Genomic DNA, 19,738 nt, shown 5'->3' with positions numbered 1-19,738 from the left:
AGTAGAAATTTAAGATGACATAAGCTCATTGAGCTGTGAAGGATTTTCTATAGTTGGGACTTAGGAAAAAGTGTTTCCGAGGTATCTGAGGATTACATTTAGATGTTCCTTAATGATTATTTCAAAAGTGCTGTGCATCGGCTACTATACGAGGGAATGGAGGGGGAGATCTTTTGTTTGCCAAAATAGTACGATGTCCACCAGTACTCCAACGGTCCCGTTTATTAAAGCGTGATTGGAGGTGCCAGGGCTACTTTTAAAAGCCAAGGTTGGCCAATAAGATTTCTAACGATCTCTTTAGACTCAACCTAGGCTGAAAAGTTGAAAGAGTACATAGTATAAAAAAAGGTCTTATTGTATTCACTTCACACTGTATAAGAACTTATTTAAAAAAAGACTCTTTCTCCCAGCCCGCTCCGCTAGCTGGGTTACTGCAAGATGGGTTACTTAGTTTTAAATGCATTCTATCAGAGATTCCTAGGTATTTGACATTTCTGGAGAATACTTTAAGACTATATCACAGCGTGAAACTTTTTTGAGTCATGTGATGTCAATGGAAGAACCACAAATATTATCAATAACCACACTATTAACACACTCCTAGGTGATGACATCTTGCAAACAGATATAACTAAACTATCTTCAATCAAAAAGAGCATAGATTCCAAATAAAAGATTTTTATGCCTTTGTACTCATCTGATAATCACATTGACGCAATTGCCAATTTAAAAGGAAATAAATCTAAGAAAAAAACGGCAAAATTTCCATCCCAGTCCAAAAGTACCACCAATGATAATTCGTCGGCTGAAGAAGAATTTCAGTATTCAAATCAAGCAAATGATGAAACTTCGACCACAATGGATATTTAAATGTATACTATGCAAGATTTTAAATTTTTCATAAAATTATAACTGTGCAATAGTATTGTTTTTAACTATGATGATTACAAAAACAATTTGTACCATCACGACTGATGGCCCTGAGAGACCCTTGTGACTATTTAACTTTCAATATCTCGGCAATATATTTTTTAAAAAATGCGAAACAACATCAATATGAAGAGACAGGAAATACTATTATATGATTCTGCATAAAAAGCATAAGACACATGTGGACTAATTTGAAAAATTTGATTTTTTATAAAGGCCACTGCCCTTTTATAAAACTTGGAATAACAAACACTTGGATTTTAAAACTTGATGATAATATTGAATTGTCCCTCACTTGCTTTCAATCTATGAATATTGAAAGAAATTTAACACAGTCTTCTATTGTCAGGCCCCTTAGCATTCACAAGGATCTATCACTGTGAATCCTTATTCTCACAAACTATACATCCAAGATGCAGGTGTTCAGTACGTGTTAATATGATTGTTTACGGCAATTATTTTATTTTTTAATTGTCTTATGAGCAACCCTAATGTCCGACACCTTTCTTTTGTAATCTTTTTGATGACTTTTCTAGTTTTATTAATTTACCACAAAAGAAGGCAATAGTTTTTGGCGACTTCAATTGTAATTTACTAAATGTTAGCAGTAATAATGATTGTGATACCTTCTTTGAAACATTTACCTCAAGTGGTCATCTTCCGACCACGCTTTTTCCCACTAGAGTTGATACAATGAGGTTTACCGTTACTGTAAATGATAAAAAATTTGTAGCCTCTTCCTTGGGAAACCACCTGTCCTCCAAAGTAATATTCTTTGACCTCTCAGACCACTGTATCATCTATTCCTATCTACCATTCCAACCAACTATTAAACACACTAGAACTAATATCCCTACGTCTAAAAGGATATATAATATTGTGAATATGAACTGGTTCATGGATCGTTTGAAATAATTCGAGTGATCATTGGTTTTTGGTTGTTAGGATCTTAAGTTAGCCACAATTGGTTTTAGACAGGGAATGAGTAATCTTATCAGTTCAATCTTTCCAGTCTGTAAATCAAACAAACAATATACCTATATACAGCCCTGGATGTCCAATAGCCTGATAATCTCTTAATATTTTAAAAATAACCTATATAAGTTATCTTGCAAAACCAGTATCGTTATTTACCTAAATAATTATAAAACATAAAAAAACTATATAAAAAACTCTTCCTTTCAGCAAAAAAAAAAATAATATTATTCAAAAATAACTCACTGAAAAGGGAACTTGCGAGGAAAAATACACCATCATATTCAGCATAGTTTATAACCCTACTTTATAATTTTCAAGGCCTTATACACCATAAAACGGAATTTTACATTTTTACCACAAGAAAGATGTAGAATGTATGTTACTTTGTTTATTTAATTTAGTTATCAATGATGATCACCTGTAAACAATGATACCATAGCTCAAAATACTGTTCATATGCCATTGATGCCACACGCCAGTGGGCGCAATTTAATCAACCTCGTGGGAAAGCTGTTTTAAAATAAAAAAAGTTTGACTTGCCTTTACAGAAAGTAGAATACTATTTAAAATTCATTAGAAAGTCTAGGTCTTGGCCAAACATCAACATTTTTACGCTAAGGACAAGCCAGATTTGTTTTCAAATTTTTCTTCAAATTTGACATCTTTGGATGCAAAGCAGATAGCTGCTCTTCCCTTTCTCGAATAGCAACAAGTTCATGAAAATGAATAAGGTTAGTTTCCTTTTAATTTTTTTATAATATAAATTAATAATATTTTGCATTAAGCTATAACTCATACTCGTTCTCCGGCTATTGCTACCGGTGGGGAGTGGGGGTGAGATGACAAAAATTGAGCTAACTTACATAGACCTAACAAATCCAGCAGTTCATTTGTGGTTTTTTGCAAACTGTCAGTGAGAACTGCGCCCTAGAGAATATTTATGTCTCTTGGGTTGGTTGTATCCTGACCAAGAGGTATCTTATTACTCTGTTATAGTGTATTATTATATTGATTGAAAAAGTATCTTATGCTTGCAAACATTTTAAGATGAGATCAGGAAACACCCTTTCTTGGCCAACTAGAGCTACATGGGTTTTGTTGGTGAGATCTGCGAAAATGGTCGAAATTGTAACGACCAATAAATATTCTCAATTGTAAGCTGTTTAGTTTTGATACCTGCAATAGTGAACTACTTCAGCGAGAATAAGGCGGTATCTTGTGTTTTCTATAACCGGACAAATATGTATCTTTGAGATCTGGTCTTGTTGCTGCTGTGATTTTAAGAAAAAGTATTACAATAGTGAAAAAAATAGGTTCATTTATATTGATAAAACGAAACTGGACCAACCGTGAGACCGGGTGTTATGGGGTGTGATCTGAGAACATGGGATATAAGTTACATACCAATAAATAATCCAGCATTTCATTTGTGGTTTGTGGCAAACTGGCTGTGGAGCATATCATCCTATAAAATATGGCTGGCGCGTTTTACGGGTTCTATCTGAACTATTTGTAACTTATTTATCTGTAATTGTTTCTTATTATAGATTATGAAAATGAAAGTTATTAGATAACTAAAATTTTTATCAGTTAAGGACCGAAAAGTTCTTGGCCCATTCGAAGTTTCTACGACAAATTCTTCGATACAAAGTGCCCTGCTCTTAAGGGAAAAAATAATAAATAATAAATTCTGCCAACATCCTTCTTATATGCCCCCGGGCCATAACTTAAAACCCTTGCCCTGAGGATTGTGGGGGAGTGTCCTCCTCAAAAATATTTTTCTATCTGGCTATTAACTACGCTGAACAAAATGGCTATCTCAAAATTTTGGTTGGATGTGTTTGGGGGAATGATGGGCGTGGGGGGGCTAGTTGCCCTCCAACCACTTTCGACTATTAAATAGGGCACTAGCCTCTCCAATCTCCAATTAAATGAGGCCTTTTCGAAAGTTTCTACGACAACTCCTTCGATACGAAGTGCCCTGGTATGAAAAAAAATAAATAAAAGATAATAAATTATGCCAACATCGTTCTTTATTTAGGCAGATGAATTATATTTAGTATCCTGAAGACTGCATAAGAATTGCAGGAATACAGCGTCCAGGTCTTACCAATAATGATTGACAAAAAGTTGCGACTCCCTTTTTGTCTGGAATCACTTAAGCTGCCGGGCTTCTTTGTTTCTGTTGCTTTGGATATGTATTACCCAAGGCCGTATCCATGGGGGGATGGGGGTCCGGGGCTTGAACCACCCCCCCCCCCGAAACTTTTTTCACGCTCGTAAAAACGTAACAGAAATATATATATTAACAAATTTACGATGCGACACTTTTTTGTACCCCCCCCCCTCCCGAACAAAAATCCTGAATACGGATCTTGGTTTTACTGGAGGTTCGTCATTTTTTCTCAGCTTCCTCTTAATGGTCTAATAAATTCACCGATGTAGCCATTGGTGTCGAACCACTCCGTACCTAGTCCAAATATGATTTCTGCAGCGGTAGCTGCCACCTAGTAAAGAACGGTCCTTGGCCCTTAGTAACCGAAAATTAAAAAAAAAGATTAAAAAAAAAATACTCAAGTAAAGGAAATCTAGGAGTGGGAACTGTTATTCACTTTTAACCAGTGGCATAATTTCATTAAAATTCTGTAGGTGGGGGGGGGGGGCAAAGTTGGAGCTAATTTTCCCAAATTAAGTGAAAAAAACAGTAAAAATGAAAAATGAGCCATATAGTACCATAGAGGCAAAGACATACTAAAGAAAATTAACCCCTTTCTCTGGATGCTTAAAGTATGCAGATTTATTTTAGTTTGGACAGGATTTCTGAAGAAACTAAATTTCAGAAGGGGGACTGGGGTCTGGAGGGGGCAGTCGCCCCCTGTCCCATAGCAAATTACGGCCCTGTTTTAACTTAGGAGTAATTTGCAGTCTTGATTTTGTTTTTTCGGAAGGGAAAAAAAGCAGTTGCTGACAACTCCACTTCTGAAAAAGTCTAGACGAAGCGAAGTCAAAGAAAAAAAAACAAAAAAAAAAAAAACAAACAAGTGATTTTGAAATGATGCGGTCTTGTGATGGTTTTCTGGTCATTAACATAAGTGGTCACTTATGTATCTTTCCAATTTTTTTTACCTTAAGAGTTGAAAAAAAACCTGAGAGGATCCACATGGAAAGCTAAGCGGTCGGATCGTCTTGATATTACCCATGTCCCTCCAGAATATGATGTCGCTACAGGCGATCATTACTGAACGAGGCGATGGTTCGTCACAGATTTTGGAAAGATCGGCGTGAATATCGAATATAATGTAGATGTCATTTATGAGGTAGTGAACAGGTATACCAGGTCCCTATTGTGCCCTTTTTCGGTTTCAGGAAGATCCCTAAAGGTCCTTTTTTGCCAAAAAAGTCCCTATTTTTGACTACTTGAACGTGTGGCAGCCCTGAATTATGCCGTTGTGCTGTTGTCTGCCACACTATTCGGTGGAATCTGAAAGGGGGTTTTCTGTCTTGGCCCGAGACAAAGATGTGAAGCAGATTTCAAACAGATACAGTGGCTGCAGTTTTGTTTGTAAAGTTTGGAAGCTGGTAGACAGGATATTGAAAGACGCTACGAGCATTGAAAATGAAGGACGCACATGGCGACGAGGAGGCAATTGCTCTCGGTAATCAATAAGTCATAATTTGTCCTTGTCTCTTTCTACCAAATTTTTAATAGGAAAGCATTAATCAACATGTTACTTTGATAAGCTCGCTTTAATATTTGCCGATCGTGATATCGTGATCACGACATAGACAAATATTGCTAAAGAGACGCAAAACTACCCATAGCCCCCAGATTAATGTGGAAATTGCAATCACTTTCTACTGTAAGTTTTTTAGTTTGCTTCTTTGTTTACTCAACTAGATCTGTCTATGTCAACAATATCTTTAGTGAGTCCCCACTGCTGATTTACCAATGGAGCTAACAAAAATAAAAAAATGAGGAAAAGCAACTGCAAAGAAAAAACAGAAAAAAAAACAAAAAATGATACACGCTGCTAAGAGGCTAGCGAAAATTCAAAAGCTACAGTCTGCAAGTGTTCTCTGTGGGGAGGGGGGTCCGGGTTTGGCTTTATACTGCAATTTCCCCTGTGAAAACAGTGCCAATTTATAGTTGGCGTAAAATTTAGTTGGCTGCGACTATACGAATTCACTTAGATCGTTTGGACACTGGTGGCAACCTTATTATAAGTTAAACATTTGACATTTTTGACATTAACATTGACATTTAGTATATAAAGAGTATTTAACATATTGTTCATTCGGACTAGTTTTTCTGTAAAGTAAGTTTGTTTTTCCTAAAAGAAAAGGACAAGGACTTTTTTTGTTTTGTAAAAAAAAAAAATACAAAATAAAATCTTTTTAAGAAGTAAAAAACAGTTTTAGAATTTTATTTTGTATTGGCGACCATGACACAGTGAATTGAGTTTGTTTCAGTTATTTACTGAGTTGATTGATTACGATGTGTCTTAATGAATCTCTAAACTTGTTTTGATATGGATAAAAAAAATTCCAGAATCATCATAAGGCTCGTACGCAAGATTTCAACCTTGGGTGGCTTGCAGTAAGGGGTGATGCGTAACATTTTAAAACGGGTAATTATACAGTAAATAATAGATACTGGAGAACAAATTGTAAAATCTCAAGTATTTTTTTTTGGGGGGGGGGGGGGTGCACAAGCTAGAATTTTTTTTCGTTTGTGTCTTATGAGCCAATATGCTAAAGAGCCAATCTGTTTTCTTTGAAAAACCCGCGAAAGAAGAGAATAAGTAATTATCGCCGGAATTCCGATTTTTCTATATAAGAAAAGTTATTCTATGATACATGTTAGGAAGCGCCACTGCCCTGAGTCTATTTTTCCTACTCTTGGCATGGAACTCTTTCTCAGTTCTCAGCGAAATTCAGTAAACATAATTGCCGCTGAGCATCGCAAAACGACGCTAGTGGCGAATTTTTAATCTACTGTTCATATGATACAAATTTAAGTTTTTTGGCACTATTTTCGTTGGAAAATTGGTACAGTTTATCTCAAAGTGTTGGCAATGTTGATTCACAGACTACGTAGTTAAATATCTCTCGGTTCCTAGTAATAATACGAACTAGATCTTTCACACCTTGAAGCTCTTGCTCTTTAACTAGCAGAAATTGATAGGGACAAATCTCACAGGAACTGGTGAGGGATATTTAGCTGAAAAAAATTATATATAGTATTCATGCGGAACCTCCTATAATAGTTTTACTTACAAGTATATTGTAATTCATCAGTTTTACTGTAATTAAATTTAAGTTCGCTTAAATTTCGGCCAATTGTCTGTATTTCACAAATTAATAATTGTAGTTATTGATAAAAATGAAAAGCTATTGTTTTTATTCAAAACTTGTACTTTCAGGCAAGATGCACTCGGGGCGAGTAATGTTGGAAGTGATATCAATGATTTGGCATTATCTAGTTTGAATGATGATGACAATAACAGCGGTGAGGATAGCAGTGATGAGTGCATGGTTTGCTCAGACTTGAAGCGGGAGGTAGTGTTTAATCCCTTTGGTCATGCGGTTAGCTGCTCTAGTTGCTCTTCACGAATCAAAAAGTGTATCATATGTAAAGAGCAGGTTCAAACAAGGATAAAGGTAATAATGATCAGACTCAAGTATTTGAAGTACAGTGTTCTAATATCAATAAATGATGATTGCAATTACCAAAAATACTAATCAGCTGGTGTTATTTTTGTTTCTCTTTGTTTCTCTCCATCTCTGTCTCTCTCTTGCTCTCTCTATCCCTCCCATATAATTCTTTTCCTCTAGTTTTCTCATACACTCTCCTCTTATTCCATTTTTGCTAACTATTGCTTTTGTCTGGATTCTTTCAATGAACTTAAAAAGTTTAATACCTCAACCGCACGAGCTAGCATGTTGACCAATTCAATTTTTTATCTCATAAATATCTTAGAATTGCCAAGTCATTGATGGGTGAAATAACTATCATGCACAAGAAGTGGCACATTTTGGCCACTGCGATGGATGCTGGATTACGTAGCATTATAAACTATGAAAATTATCATATTTACACCAATTAAAGTTGGATCTAACAGAAGCTACAATCGGTAAGAAGGAGGCGGCCATCCTCTTTCTCAGGTTACAATGAAAGGGAATGCAAGCTATGAAAACGTGCCATTGTGGGTTTCAGTAATAGATGTATTAGTTTATGATAGATTACGGACAGCGGAACCTTTTGTGAGCTGATGTACTTTTTATATTGTGTTACCATCACCGGTTTCCTAAGGTTTTTTCTAGAGCTTACCATATTTGGCCCAAGTTCTGATCATATATTTTCAAGTCTCACTTATGGTGGCTGTTTATCTGCTCACCTTGGTGTTTCTATGGTGACAAGGGTTGTGGGCGCTGCATATGCTGGGGTGCTATTTAACTAAATATACTGTTATTTTTTTTTTATTCTCAAGGTATTTCAATGCAGAAAAGCCAACAAGATCTCTCCTCGGGGGAGTTTCCCCATTTGTTATTTTGGTACGGTTCTCATAATGATTAGTTCATGCACTAGTAATCTAAAACAATTATCAAAATAGTAATCTAAATTACCCATCTGTTATATTTTCTTTAAATCCGTTAAACTTTAGTTCTTTTGCAATTCTGTCTCATATGCGGCAGGCAGACTTTAGGGCTCTCCTGTTATTATGAAGCCAGTTTTACCCTATAGCAGGGTTTCCAAGCTTATAGTAACCGAAAATTTAAAAATAACGTTTTGAAAAAAAAATAAATTTCAAGTGAGGAAGAATTGCCAGTTGAAGCTGATTCAGGAATGGTAACTAATATTTTGATTAATCTTAATAGCTCAAGTTTATTGCGAAGACACATTTATGCAAATTTCAAAAATTTGCCTGAAACCCATTAAAAACTATGTTGCATCGAATATTTGCCATTGGTTTCTTCATAGTCGAATACCCCGTGTGGGAGAATTACAGCCCCCTATCTTAAGTAAGAAAAAAAATCCTTTTTTGCGTGGGAAGCAAGGATATGTCCTTATTTGTTTTGCTTTTTTTTCATGTTTTTCATTATAAACTCATAGAGATGATTGAGGGGTCAGTTTAAGGAAAAGTGCTATTTAGTACCTTTTGTAAGTAACAAAAGTTAATTTCAAAATAAAATATGATTTTTGACAAAAACAGCATCTTCATATGCAATACAATGTAATACTTGTATCTTTTGACTGCAAAAAAATAAAAGATTAAGTTTTAAAGCTCGCTGTAGCCTTTTACCGGCTATGATGTCGACAAGTTCTACTATAAAATTCAATTCTCAAAAAATCATGCAAGATCAATGTTAAGTAAATCGCTAGTTTTCCAGACTCTTGAAATACAGGATATATCACGAAACAGTTTATTTTAAATAGTCCTTGAGATATATGTTGCATAAACAGCGATTTTTAAATCAATCTACTGAAGGAACATACTAATGAATGCAGTTTTTCTGTAGCTACTAGGTAGAGACGAAGCTTCAAACACTTGTGTTAGGGTAGTTAATAGTGTCTTAGACAATGCTTTTAAGGACACTGATGAAGACGGTGAACAAATCTTTGGCGCTAATGAGGAACTAGAATATCGTTGGAAGCTTTTTATAAGCTCATTTGAAATCTCACCCCCTTTTGCATACAAGTTCAGCCGACATTTTTCTTCATGAGTCAACCCAAAAATCACGATAATCCCTTAGTTCTATGACTATCTACCTTAGTTCTGCCCTAGGATGGATGAATGATAGACTATGTATCAACAAGTGAAAATGACATCATTTTATACTATCCTGAAAAAGGCGTATGCCAGCTTTGCTTCTCACTCAGGCTAAAGCTTTTTTTATATTCGTCTTCATAGCTGTAACCGGTTCAAACAGACTCTGGAGAATTAGCTAGGTTTAGAGCAGTTTGCAGACGTCAAAGTCTGCTGGTTAATACATATATAAAAATAAATAAATAAAAGAAGTGCTACAAATAACCTGTTCCTGGGATTTGAAGATAAAGTAAACACAACACAAGGGTTAGAAAAGAGCGAAGGTTTTATTTATTAAAAGAATTAGAGTTTTAGTTATTAATATTTTATTTGTGAAAGAAGTTTGAAAGAGATTTATAACTCATAATATAAGTATAATATTTGCTTCAATCTTTGTTACTGAAATAAGAATTAAAGTTATAAAAAAAAAAAACAACTCACATCTGTACTGTACTCACATCTAAGCTAAGCTACCAATACTGACAAAATACCAACACAGACATAATACCAACACCGACTGACTTCTCAAACCCTTTTCCTATCTCGTTTACTTTACTGTTTATCACTTGTTGTTCGTCACTTGTTGTTTAACGATAATCAGTTCATCAAAACCAAAAAAAATCTCAGGCCATACTAGGAAAGGATTCAACCCCGGTAAATATATCTTAGATTCTACAAAAGTAAATTCTTGCATAGGATTAAAATTTCCACAATCTGGGTTGCAGCGGTAGCTAGCAACCTAGTAAGAGATGATCATGTCCAACACTAAGAAATATAATAACTCATAACTCCTAAAAATCGAGTCAGATCGAGACAAGAAGTACAGTATTAGAACCTCCTTGTCCGAAGCCCCTATATAGAGAACTTACCGTCCCTTGGCTTGAAAAACAAGGGGAATACATTGGCTTGAAAATCAAGAAAAGTGGCTGTAACCACGATATTCTGCATATACAGCATCTTTTTTTTGTCTTTTTTCTTTCTTTTCCGCCTCAGATAGCTTGGCACTGTAAAATCCTAGAGTTGTTTAATGGATCATTTTAAAGAAAATTGGCTAAAGTCGGTTAAAAGCCTTTTGTAATTAGCAAAAAATAACTTTTAAAATAAAATCAACTTTTGAACTAAGAAGGATAGATTTTTTTTCAATAGTAATAATTTGTTCTTGATTCCCCCACCTTGAAAACAAAGAAAATCACTTTTTGGCATTTGTAGTACTGATGTGTCTCCCGTTTTTTTCGTTTTGTTTTTCACCAGCGCTAGTGGGCTATAAGAACATGATAAAAAGATATTTAATGGCTCATTTAAAAGGAAATTACTACATCTAGTCGCTTTCATAAGTAAGCAGAAATAATTTTTAGAGTAAAACTAATTTTACACGAAAAACTACACATTTGATTCATAATGATGCGACCAACTCTTAGTATTTGACAAAATAATAGAACACAATTTTTCTTAAGGTTGCTTCTCATTGGCATGACACCATATTTGATGGAATTGCCTGCTTTACTCCCATGGTTCGTCTTTTAATAATCCAAAATGAGATAAAGCCTAGGCTTTTTCCTGTGGTTTATAGTCCGGGCTGCAGCGGTAATTAACCTAGTAAGAGACGATCACGTCAAAAACTAAGAAATATAACAACTCATAAGTCCTGAAAATAGAGTCAGATCAAAACAGTACAAAGTACACTATTAGAACCACCTTGTCCGAAACCCCTATATAGGAAACTTACCGTCCCTTGGCTTGAACAACAAGGAAAATATATTGGCATGAAAATCAAAAAATGTGGCTGAAACCATGATATTCTGCATAGACAACATCTTTTTTTCCTCAGGTAGCGGAGCACTGGACCATCGTAGTAAGCTGTTTGATGGCTCATTTTAAAGGAAATTGCCACATCTATTGACTTTTTTATTAATTTTTTTTATATAATCAATTTTTTTACGAAAATTATAGTTATGAACGAACTTTATTACATAGTAATTAGTTATATAGAATGTGTTATTTTTAACATTAAAACAGCACGTCTATAACATTATATTAATTGGATCTGGGTTGCAGCGGTAGCTAGCAACCTAGTATTACATGAAGGATCTATATAGTTCATTATAAATGGGGCCTATTTAATTTTCATCAGATATAGCTGAAACCTAGTAAAGAACAAATTATTCCACATAGTAATTGAAGTTAAGATAATAAAAGCATATTTTGCTCTTTAGCTAGTCCTAGTAAGGAGCGATAGCTTCATAACACTGAATGCTGGTATTATAAACAGCCTATATGCAACATAAACAGTAGGATAGAAAAGTATAGCTGACCAAAAACTGAGCAACATAAATTATGTCAGTTTCTTCTGTATTTTCAAGGGTTATATATTCACAAAGATGTACGCTAGAATTTTCTCTTTTTACGCTGAAGTTTAGTTCATATTTAGGATAATTCTCATTCTTCCTATATCTTGCTTACAAAAATGCAGTTTTTCGCAAAAAATTGTTTTTCGCAAAAAATTGTTTTTGTTAATTCCAAAAGGCAATACAGTATAGCAATTTCCTTTAAAATGAACAAATAAACATGTCTCTATGATGTTCCAGTACCCCGCTAAGAGTGGACCAAATACGGAAAAAAATGCTTTCGATGCAGAGTATCGTGGTTTCAGCTACTTTCCTTGTTTTTCAAGCCAATAGACTTTCCTCGCTGTTCAAGACAAATATCACCGATGTGTCTTAATTTGTTTGTTTTCCTTTTAGATAGAGGAATGTGTAGTGTGCTCCGACAAGAAGGCTTCTATGCTTTTCCGTCCATGTGGTCATATGTGTGCTTGCCAAAGCTGTTCCTCCATCATGAAAAAATGTGTTCAATGTAGAATGCCAATTGACAAATCTTTACTGGCGTCACTAAACGCACCTGAGCCAGGTAATTCTCCTCTCCATAAAATTCGGTTTATCATATACTTTTTTCAGCTTTATATTCCGCTGAAAGTGAACTAACATCTAATTGGTAATGCATTCGAAATGAAACCGTCCCAGTTTCTTCTATTTGGGGGGGGGGGGCTCATGTGCTCCCTAGATATTTTGCCCTCCCCCTCCCCTCATTATTTTGAAAATACTTTTTTGGAAGATGTTTTGATTGTAAATATCCTTTTTTGGTATTTCCTTCGAAAAATTGAAAAAAACGACAAATCCCCCCTTCCTGTATTTAAAAAAACAATTTTGCCCCTCACCCCATTTTCGTGAATTGACGCCACTGAAGCTTCCATTGATAGTATTAATCTACTATATAAGAACATCTGAAAATCCAAATAAACTTGAAAAGGAGCAGAAATAAAAAAATAAATCAGTGTAGTTTTTCTTTAAAAATTCTTCAACTTTTTAAGCTTATTTGTATGTACTTACCATAATATCTTTTTTGTTTCAAAAAATCAACAACCACAGAAGATTCGGTCTCGGGTTGAATCTAAGTTCGAGAAGGTAATTGCGAGATGAATGGTTCAAATTTACATCCCGATATTGAATTACTTGCTACTGCTACTATGATTTTCTCACTAATTTACCTGCCCCTTCCCCAAAAAGTATCTTTCTTGTCAAAATTGAGGTATATTAAAAATAAAAAAGGCAAAAAATGCAAGTTCGGTAATTTTTGCTTGTGAGAAGTATTTTGGAAATAAAACTATCTCTTTAAAAGAAATTTTTATTTGCAATTGCCATGAAAGGAAACTACATGAAGTGTTAAGAGAAGAACAGTGTGGTTTTAGAAAGGGCAGAGGATGTGTCGACCAAATTTTTACTTTTAGATTAATAATTGAGAAGTGCCTGATTCCTTAGACTCCTTTGGTCCTTAGCTTTATAGGTTACAAGAAAGGGTTTGATTCAGCCGATAAAAGCTTTAGCAAAAGTCCCATTCTTGTTTGGTATACAAGATAAATGCTGTTTACGAGAATAACATTGCTGGGGTTCAGGTAGGAAAGGAGGTTAGTTGTTGGTTTTGTATTGAATCAGGAGTTAAGCAGGGTTACGCTCTATCCCATTTATATGGATAATCTTGACGGACCTTTTCCTAAGGAACGCGGCAAAGGCTATGGGAGGGTATGAAATCAAATGGGAAAGTAAAACTCTCCTAGCTAAGATTGTGCTGATGATTTAAGCGTTCTAGATGAAAATGTTTGCAAAATAAATGATTTTTTAGAGATTATAAGAGAGCTCGGCGTACAAGAATAGCAGAATTAATGTCAAGAAGTCGCTTAGACTGGGAACAAGTGAAGGTGAGATAGTTCAAGTGGATAGGTTCGCTTACCTAGGTAGTACTATTAGTAAAGATGGTGGATGCATTAAATTTGTTTAATGCTAAAATTTGAATAGCCAAGGCCCAGGATGTTTTTTACAGTTGAAAAAAGTTTGGAAGAATAAGAAAATAAGTCTTCAAACCAAGATTATAATATTGGATGCTACCGTGATAAAGGTGGGGAAGTGCGGTTCTGAAATGTCGGCGTTCCGAAAGACGTAGAATTTATTAGATGTTTTCAAGAGGAACTACCTGCAGATTATTTTGGGTACCGATCTGACTCACCATATTTTAAACGGTAAGCTGTGTGAAAATGTGGTTATATCCCTTTTTCTAAGGCTATATTAAGAGAAAGGTTGAGATGGCTAAGATTCGATCTGCAAATGAAGGATGACAGATTGCCAAAGATCGTCCTTTTGGGCCAACCATCTAGGGCCAAACAGAAAGTAGGTCGTTGCCGAGTTGGGTAGGAGGGAGGATTTAAGGGAAATCTCTGGAGGGCGTAAAGAGGCGGGCTTTAAATAGATTGGGATACATTAGGAGCGTGCTTAGCTGTGTTGGCTTCAGGCAGCTTGGTGCTGCAGTTAGTTGTTTGTAGTAGTAGTTATTCGTCATTTGATCTTATATATCTTATTTATTTTTATTTATAAGAATAAATTACATTAAGAATATATTATTTTGCTTCAAAAAAATGATCGTTGGGAACTAGACCTTCTTGTCCTGTTTTAAAGACAGCCCACACCTAGATTCAGGACCTGCTAATTTACTTCTGATTAATTTATTTAATAATCAGTTAAATGATCACAATTTTCGCATTTATGAATGATGCCCCAAATGTGTGGTCTTGTAATTGAAAACTCTATTTAAAAGAAGAACTCCTATTAACATTACTTCTAGCCATGTAAATGTCGCTAAAATGCAGTAAGTTTAAAAACAAAAAAGCTCAAGAATCGTCTGATCTAGGTTGACGTCTGCGCCATGTAGGCTAATTCAATCATTTTAGGGTCCCATAAGGTCATAATGAGGGCCTGATCCTGATCATAGCTAATCGGAACAACAGGAGCATCTATTAAACTAGGTTAAAATATCATACTAGGCCCCTTTATTTTTCTCCTTAAGGAAGACCCACTATCAGTAAAATGTAGCCTGTAGTCGCTCCATTACATTGCTATTGCGTCTCTCCTTCTTAGAGTACCAAGGACATTAAAGCGAACACATTTTTATCTTGTGAACCCAGATTAGGTCTATTTATATTGGATATCCACGATTTTTGTATCAATTGTTTAAATTACGAGTTTTTTAGAGCAGTACTGCATTTTCATCAGTGTTGTCACATTGAACCATGAAAATAAATAAGCAAAACCAGTGAATTAAGTCTGGCGACGCGTTTTATCCATGCAAATTCAGACATTAAGAAATTGTTGATTCCCCAAAGACAACTACTACTTCAAAGGAAAGCTACACTTTCTTAAGCTATTTGGTGCCGTATTACCCTTATTTACGGCTGATTTTCCAAACACGTTTCTTTTTCTTCCTATTTGTTGCCCGCTGCAACCAACAACTGCATAATGAGGTCTTTTTCATTAAAAATTCCCAATTTCGTCCTAATACTTTAAAATATAGATGGTTGTGTAAGTTCCCTCTGAACAAATTCAAATAATCAGTCAACAAATTCAAGATATCAGTCAACCTTCTCTGTGGTACCTCATACTTTAAACTACTGAGGTCTTACTCTTTTAATTACATAAACAGACTTTAAGCTCATCAGTGAACTAAGTTTTCTCAGTTTTTTGTCGTTTCTCACTTAAGGCCTGGGAAGCAATAAGTTTGAAAAAAGTCACTGCTAAGGTCACTTCCTATTGGCCTGAGTACAGAAAAAAAAGTTAAATAAGTAATGCTTAGTAGTCTAATAAGGAAAAAAGGGCATATTTCTATGTCACGCAAGGTTCTTGATCCATTTTTTTTCAGTGGCTTCTCCAGAGCCTCGTTGTAATCTTTCAAATCTGAGCCGTATTCCACCAAATTCTATGCAAAGTATGCCATTGTCTTCCGCTGGAGATGTTCGTCAAGTTTTGATGAATAATGGCTGTCGTGATGTAAATAATCCGGAATTTGTGAAACTGCAACAACAACTGCAAGATATTAAAGAACAGGTGAGCCCTCCTTCCTATTCGTTTTCAATTCGAATTTAATTTTTTTAAATTCAATTTTATGCTGTCTCTTCTGTACCGTTAAGATGGGCAAATATTACGCAGGAAATAAGGGGCAGACGAAAAGCTAATGGCAACAAGGAGCACTGGTGGATGTAAACGGAGAATTCCTGGTGATATCGCGAGGTAAATTATGGAGTGTGACAGATTCTATACGGAACAGGGGCGTCATTTGGGGGTGGCAAGGGGGGAAATTGCCCCCCTCCCCCAATAATGTGGATGAAAAAATATTATGCATCCGATGCCCTTTGACTATCCAGATATGGACACTTCTTTCCCCTCCCCAATAAAAATGCTGGAGATTCGCTCCTGATACGGAACGAGAACCAAACGAATTAAAAAAAAAAAAGAGAACTGCTATTTTATCGTCAAAAAAATCTGAAACCCCCTACAAAAAAAGATTTGGCATGCTTCGTGATATATTTGTAGTTCCGGGTGTTCAAAGTTTGCTTTGAACATAACTGAATTTTAATAAGCATGGCAAAATTTAACCAAGAAAAAACAACATGAGATTTCTGGATCGACCCTCCCCCGCTCCCGCGCCTGATTCTCAAGATTGTTTCTCTATTTTTTATTTCTTCCATATTACTTGCCAATTTTTATTTTTTCGAAAATCTGCCCCCTACCTCAAAACAGATATGCGTACGAACAATGTTGAAAAAATAACAATGTTATTTTCGGAGCATTAGACATGTTCAAACAACAGCATATGGAATGTATTGCAGGCTAAAAAAAATCTTTGTTAGTTGGCTGCCTGCTTGGTACATACGCTAGGTTCTAGCGGCTAGGGTGTAGATTATCTTACCGTATATCAGGGGAGATCGTCCTGAACTATCCTAGACAAAGTGAAACATTATGGCAAAAAGATTTTTTCTTTACATTTCCGAGCCTCAGTTTGACTAAATTTGAATGTAAATAGTTTTCCTGATAAAATGAGTAGGTAAAGTTTCATAAACAAATACCAAATGATTGCTTAATTGCATCTGTTTCTTCCTTAGTATGTATAAGTAGTCCGTATGTATCAGATAGCTTATCAATTTGTTGTTTTTTTTTCAGACGATGTGTCCTGTTTGTCTGGACAGACTGAAGAATATGATATTTTTATGTGGACGATCTTGAGTAACAGTCCCACTATTGGGCACTGAAAAATCATAGAGAGATGTTTAAGGGCAAGTTTGAAAGCTGTTTATATATACATACTTTTCGAAAATAACATACTATTAAAACATAATGTCATATAGAAAGATAAAATCGCTCTTATGTCTGGCTTTCTGCATTTCTTCTGCTTATAGCTAAACTATTCAAGGTAGAAACGTAAAAATATACGCAGAACAATTTTGGAACCATGAGCATGAATAAATACTACAAAACAACAGGAAATGTGACATCAGGATTTCAATATTACAAAGGTTGAGGACCACGAGTCCGTTATTTGCCAGGGCCAAGCTACCGACCCTAGGGAACAAAGTAAGCGGAGGGAGACGACGCGAGGATATGTTTAGAGAGATGTCTTTGACCCCAGGCCTTCTAATCTATTATTTTATGTGGAAGTTCAGCAAATAACCCCTCAATAATCTTACTGACAGTTCGGGCTGCGATCCTCTGAATTGCATGATTCATTACGGCTGAAACATGTAATTATTCAATGACGACATTGTTTTTTTTTTAGTAGGTAACATTTCTGTTATCTTCATCATAGGAATTAAATGAATCGCCACATCCAGAGGTCGCGAAGCAATTTAGAAAGATAGCGTGTAAGAGTGCACCTTCGTAAATAATTGCATTCATTGTATGTAAATTAATAGCGCTTATTAATTGAACAGTTTGGTAGAATTATTCAATCAAGAATCTCTTATTGAGAATATGGCGTTTTATTTTATTGAATTTATCCTTAATTGATTGTATTCTTTGTAACCTTAGAGTGTATATTTACTTTAATTTAGTTTGTTTATTTCAAATATTAATGCAATCAAATAAAGTGTTATTATATAAAACTTTGGCCTTGGCAGATCTATGAACAGAATAGAAGAAACCGTTTGTTATTTGACAAAATGCTTTGCCATCAAAAGAACTAAATTATTACATGATTAACTGAGCATTTTATCAGTAGCGGAGAACAAGAGAGAGAAGCTAGTAAATAACGAACCTATAAAGAACGAACCCTAGTCAACTGTAACTGAAAATTTAAAATTCTGTTATGGAAGAAACTGTCAAAGTGAGGAAGAATCGCTAATGGCTATATGAAGCTGATTCACAAATGGCAACTATTATCTCGATTAATTTAAATGTTAAGATTTATTGGGTAGACTAATCTATGGAAATTTCCAAAAATAGCCTAAAACCCCTCGAAAATGATGTCAGGTCGAAACGAAAAGTGCACCATTGGAATCCCCTTCAGAAGCATTTCAGTCCCCGATCTTGAGCAAGTCTCCCACTAGTGGGGCACTGAAACTTCATAGAGAGATGTTTAAGGCCACATTTTAAAGCTGTTTCTTATATATACATACTTTTTGAAAATAACATATTATTAAAGCATAATGACATTTTTGTCAAAAACTGCATCTTTATATACAAGATGATGTAATTAACCTTAAAAAACATTGCCTTTAAGTTAAAGTTAAATAGATAAAGAACTTGAAAGAATAATAGCAAAGTAGAAATTTCTTAAATGAAAACAAGAATGCATCTGTTACTGAAATACTGGACACAAAGTTCAAGTTATATTTTGGCTAAGTCTATTGATTCATCGAAGCTAAAACGTCACCTAACCTTGCTATTTTATGCTTGCTCGGAATATCAACAGGTTCGTAACGATCAGATCAAGTGAGTCGTTGGAAATATTTATGTGGTTCAAATGTTAAGGCTCATGTGGCAAAGAGTTGTAATGTGGAGCACTTTAGGAACAATAGCTCCAAGAAGGGGATCTTATGTTCCTTCTAAAAGGACACTCAACCGATTTATATGGTTATTAATTTAAAACACTTTTTCCACAAAACATGTCTTTCAAAAAAAAGTAAAGAGCTCTATTTAGCCACACGCAACCGTGGATTGTCAGTCTAATTGACGTATACTGATATTTATTCCTTTAAGTTTTGATAATTTTTTATTTATGAAAGTAAAAAAGTGAAAACATCTAAAATCTATTTTGTTTTCAGTAAAGCGCAAATTTTGTTATGGTGTTAAGAAGGCATGGGGGTTATCAGCCCTACTCATGTTAATTTCAGCTCGTTTTGAGTTTGACTCGGCTTTTTATTGTAATTTCTGTACGTTTTGAGTTTCATTTATTTATTGATGGTGGTTTGCGGTAGTTTTACGCTTGGAATATTATTTGACTTTATTTCTGCCCATTTTTAATAGAGTTCTTTACTTTTCTTTGAAAAATTATTCTGTGGAATTTTTTTTTTTAAATTAATACAAATATATGACACCGTCATTCAGCAAGGGGGTGGGGGGGGGGGCTGGCGCCCCTCCCCCCTTTATGGGCGCCTATGAGGAGTAGTAGTAGTAGCAGTAGCAGTAATAATAATAATAGAAGTAGTA

General features: G+C 35.1%; 1 protein-coding gene across 1 annotated transcript; it reads left to right on the top strand.

Moving 5' to 3' along the window:
* The first annotated feature begins 5,349 nt into the window (after positions 1 to 5,349).
* LOC148954031 (E3 ubiquitin-protein ligase mib1-like) lies at positions 5,350 to 18,102 on the top strand. Its single transcript, XM_089086096.1, has 5 exons — positions 5,350 to 5,564; positions 7,332 to 7,569; positions 12,458 to 12,623; positions 15,957 to 16,141; positions 17,255 to 18,102. The coding sequence occupies exons 1-5, from the start codon at positions 5,350 to 5,352 to the stop codon at positions 17,315 to 17,317; spliced, it is 867 nt and encodes a 288-aa protein (XP_088942222.1). The 3' UTR covers positions 17,318 to 18,102.
* Positions 18,103 to 19,738: the final 1,636 nt, after the last annotated feature.

The sequence above is a fragment of the Artemia sp. Qi Xiang Cuo genome, chromosome 3, assembly GCF_049724085.1.
Source record: "Artemia sp. Qi Xiang Cuo chromosome 3, ASM4972408v1, whole genome shotgun sequence".
In the NCBI taxonomy this organism is placed as follows: Eukaryota; Metazoa; Arthropoda; class Branchiopoda; order Anostraca; family Artemiidae; genus Artemia; species Artemia sp. Qi Xiang Cuo.
This window is presented reverse-complemented; position numbering and strand designations above follow the sequence as displayed.

Coding starts and splice junctions, on each gene's coding strand:
- LOC148954031 (XM_089086096.1), top strand. CDS start 5,350: ATGCCGTTGTGCTGTTGTCTGCCACACTATTCGGTGGAATCTGAAAGG. Junction 7,570..12,457: donor AGGTTCAAACAAGGATAAAG/GTAATAATGATC, acceptor TTTTCCTTTTAG/ATAGAGGAATGTGTAGTGTG. Junction 12,624..15,956: donor ACTAAACGCACCTGAGCCAG/GTAATTCTCCTC, acceptor ATTTTTTTTCAG/TGGCTTCTCCAGAGCCTCGT.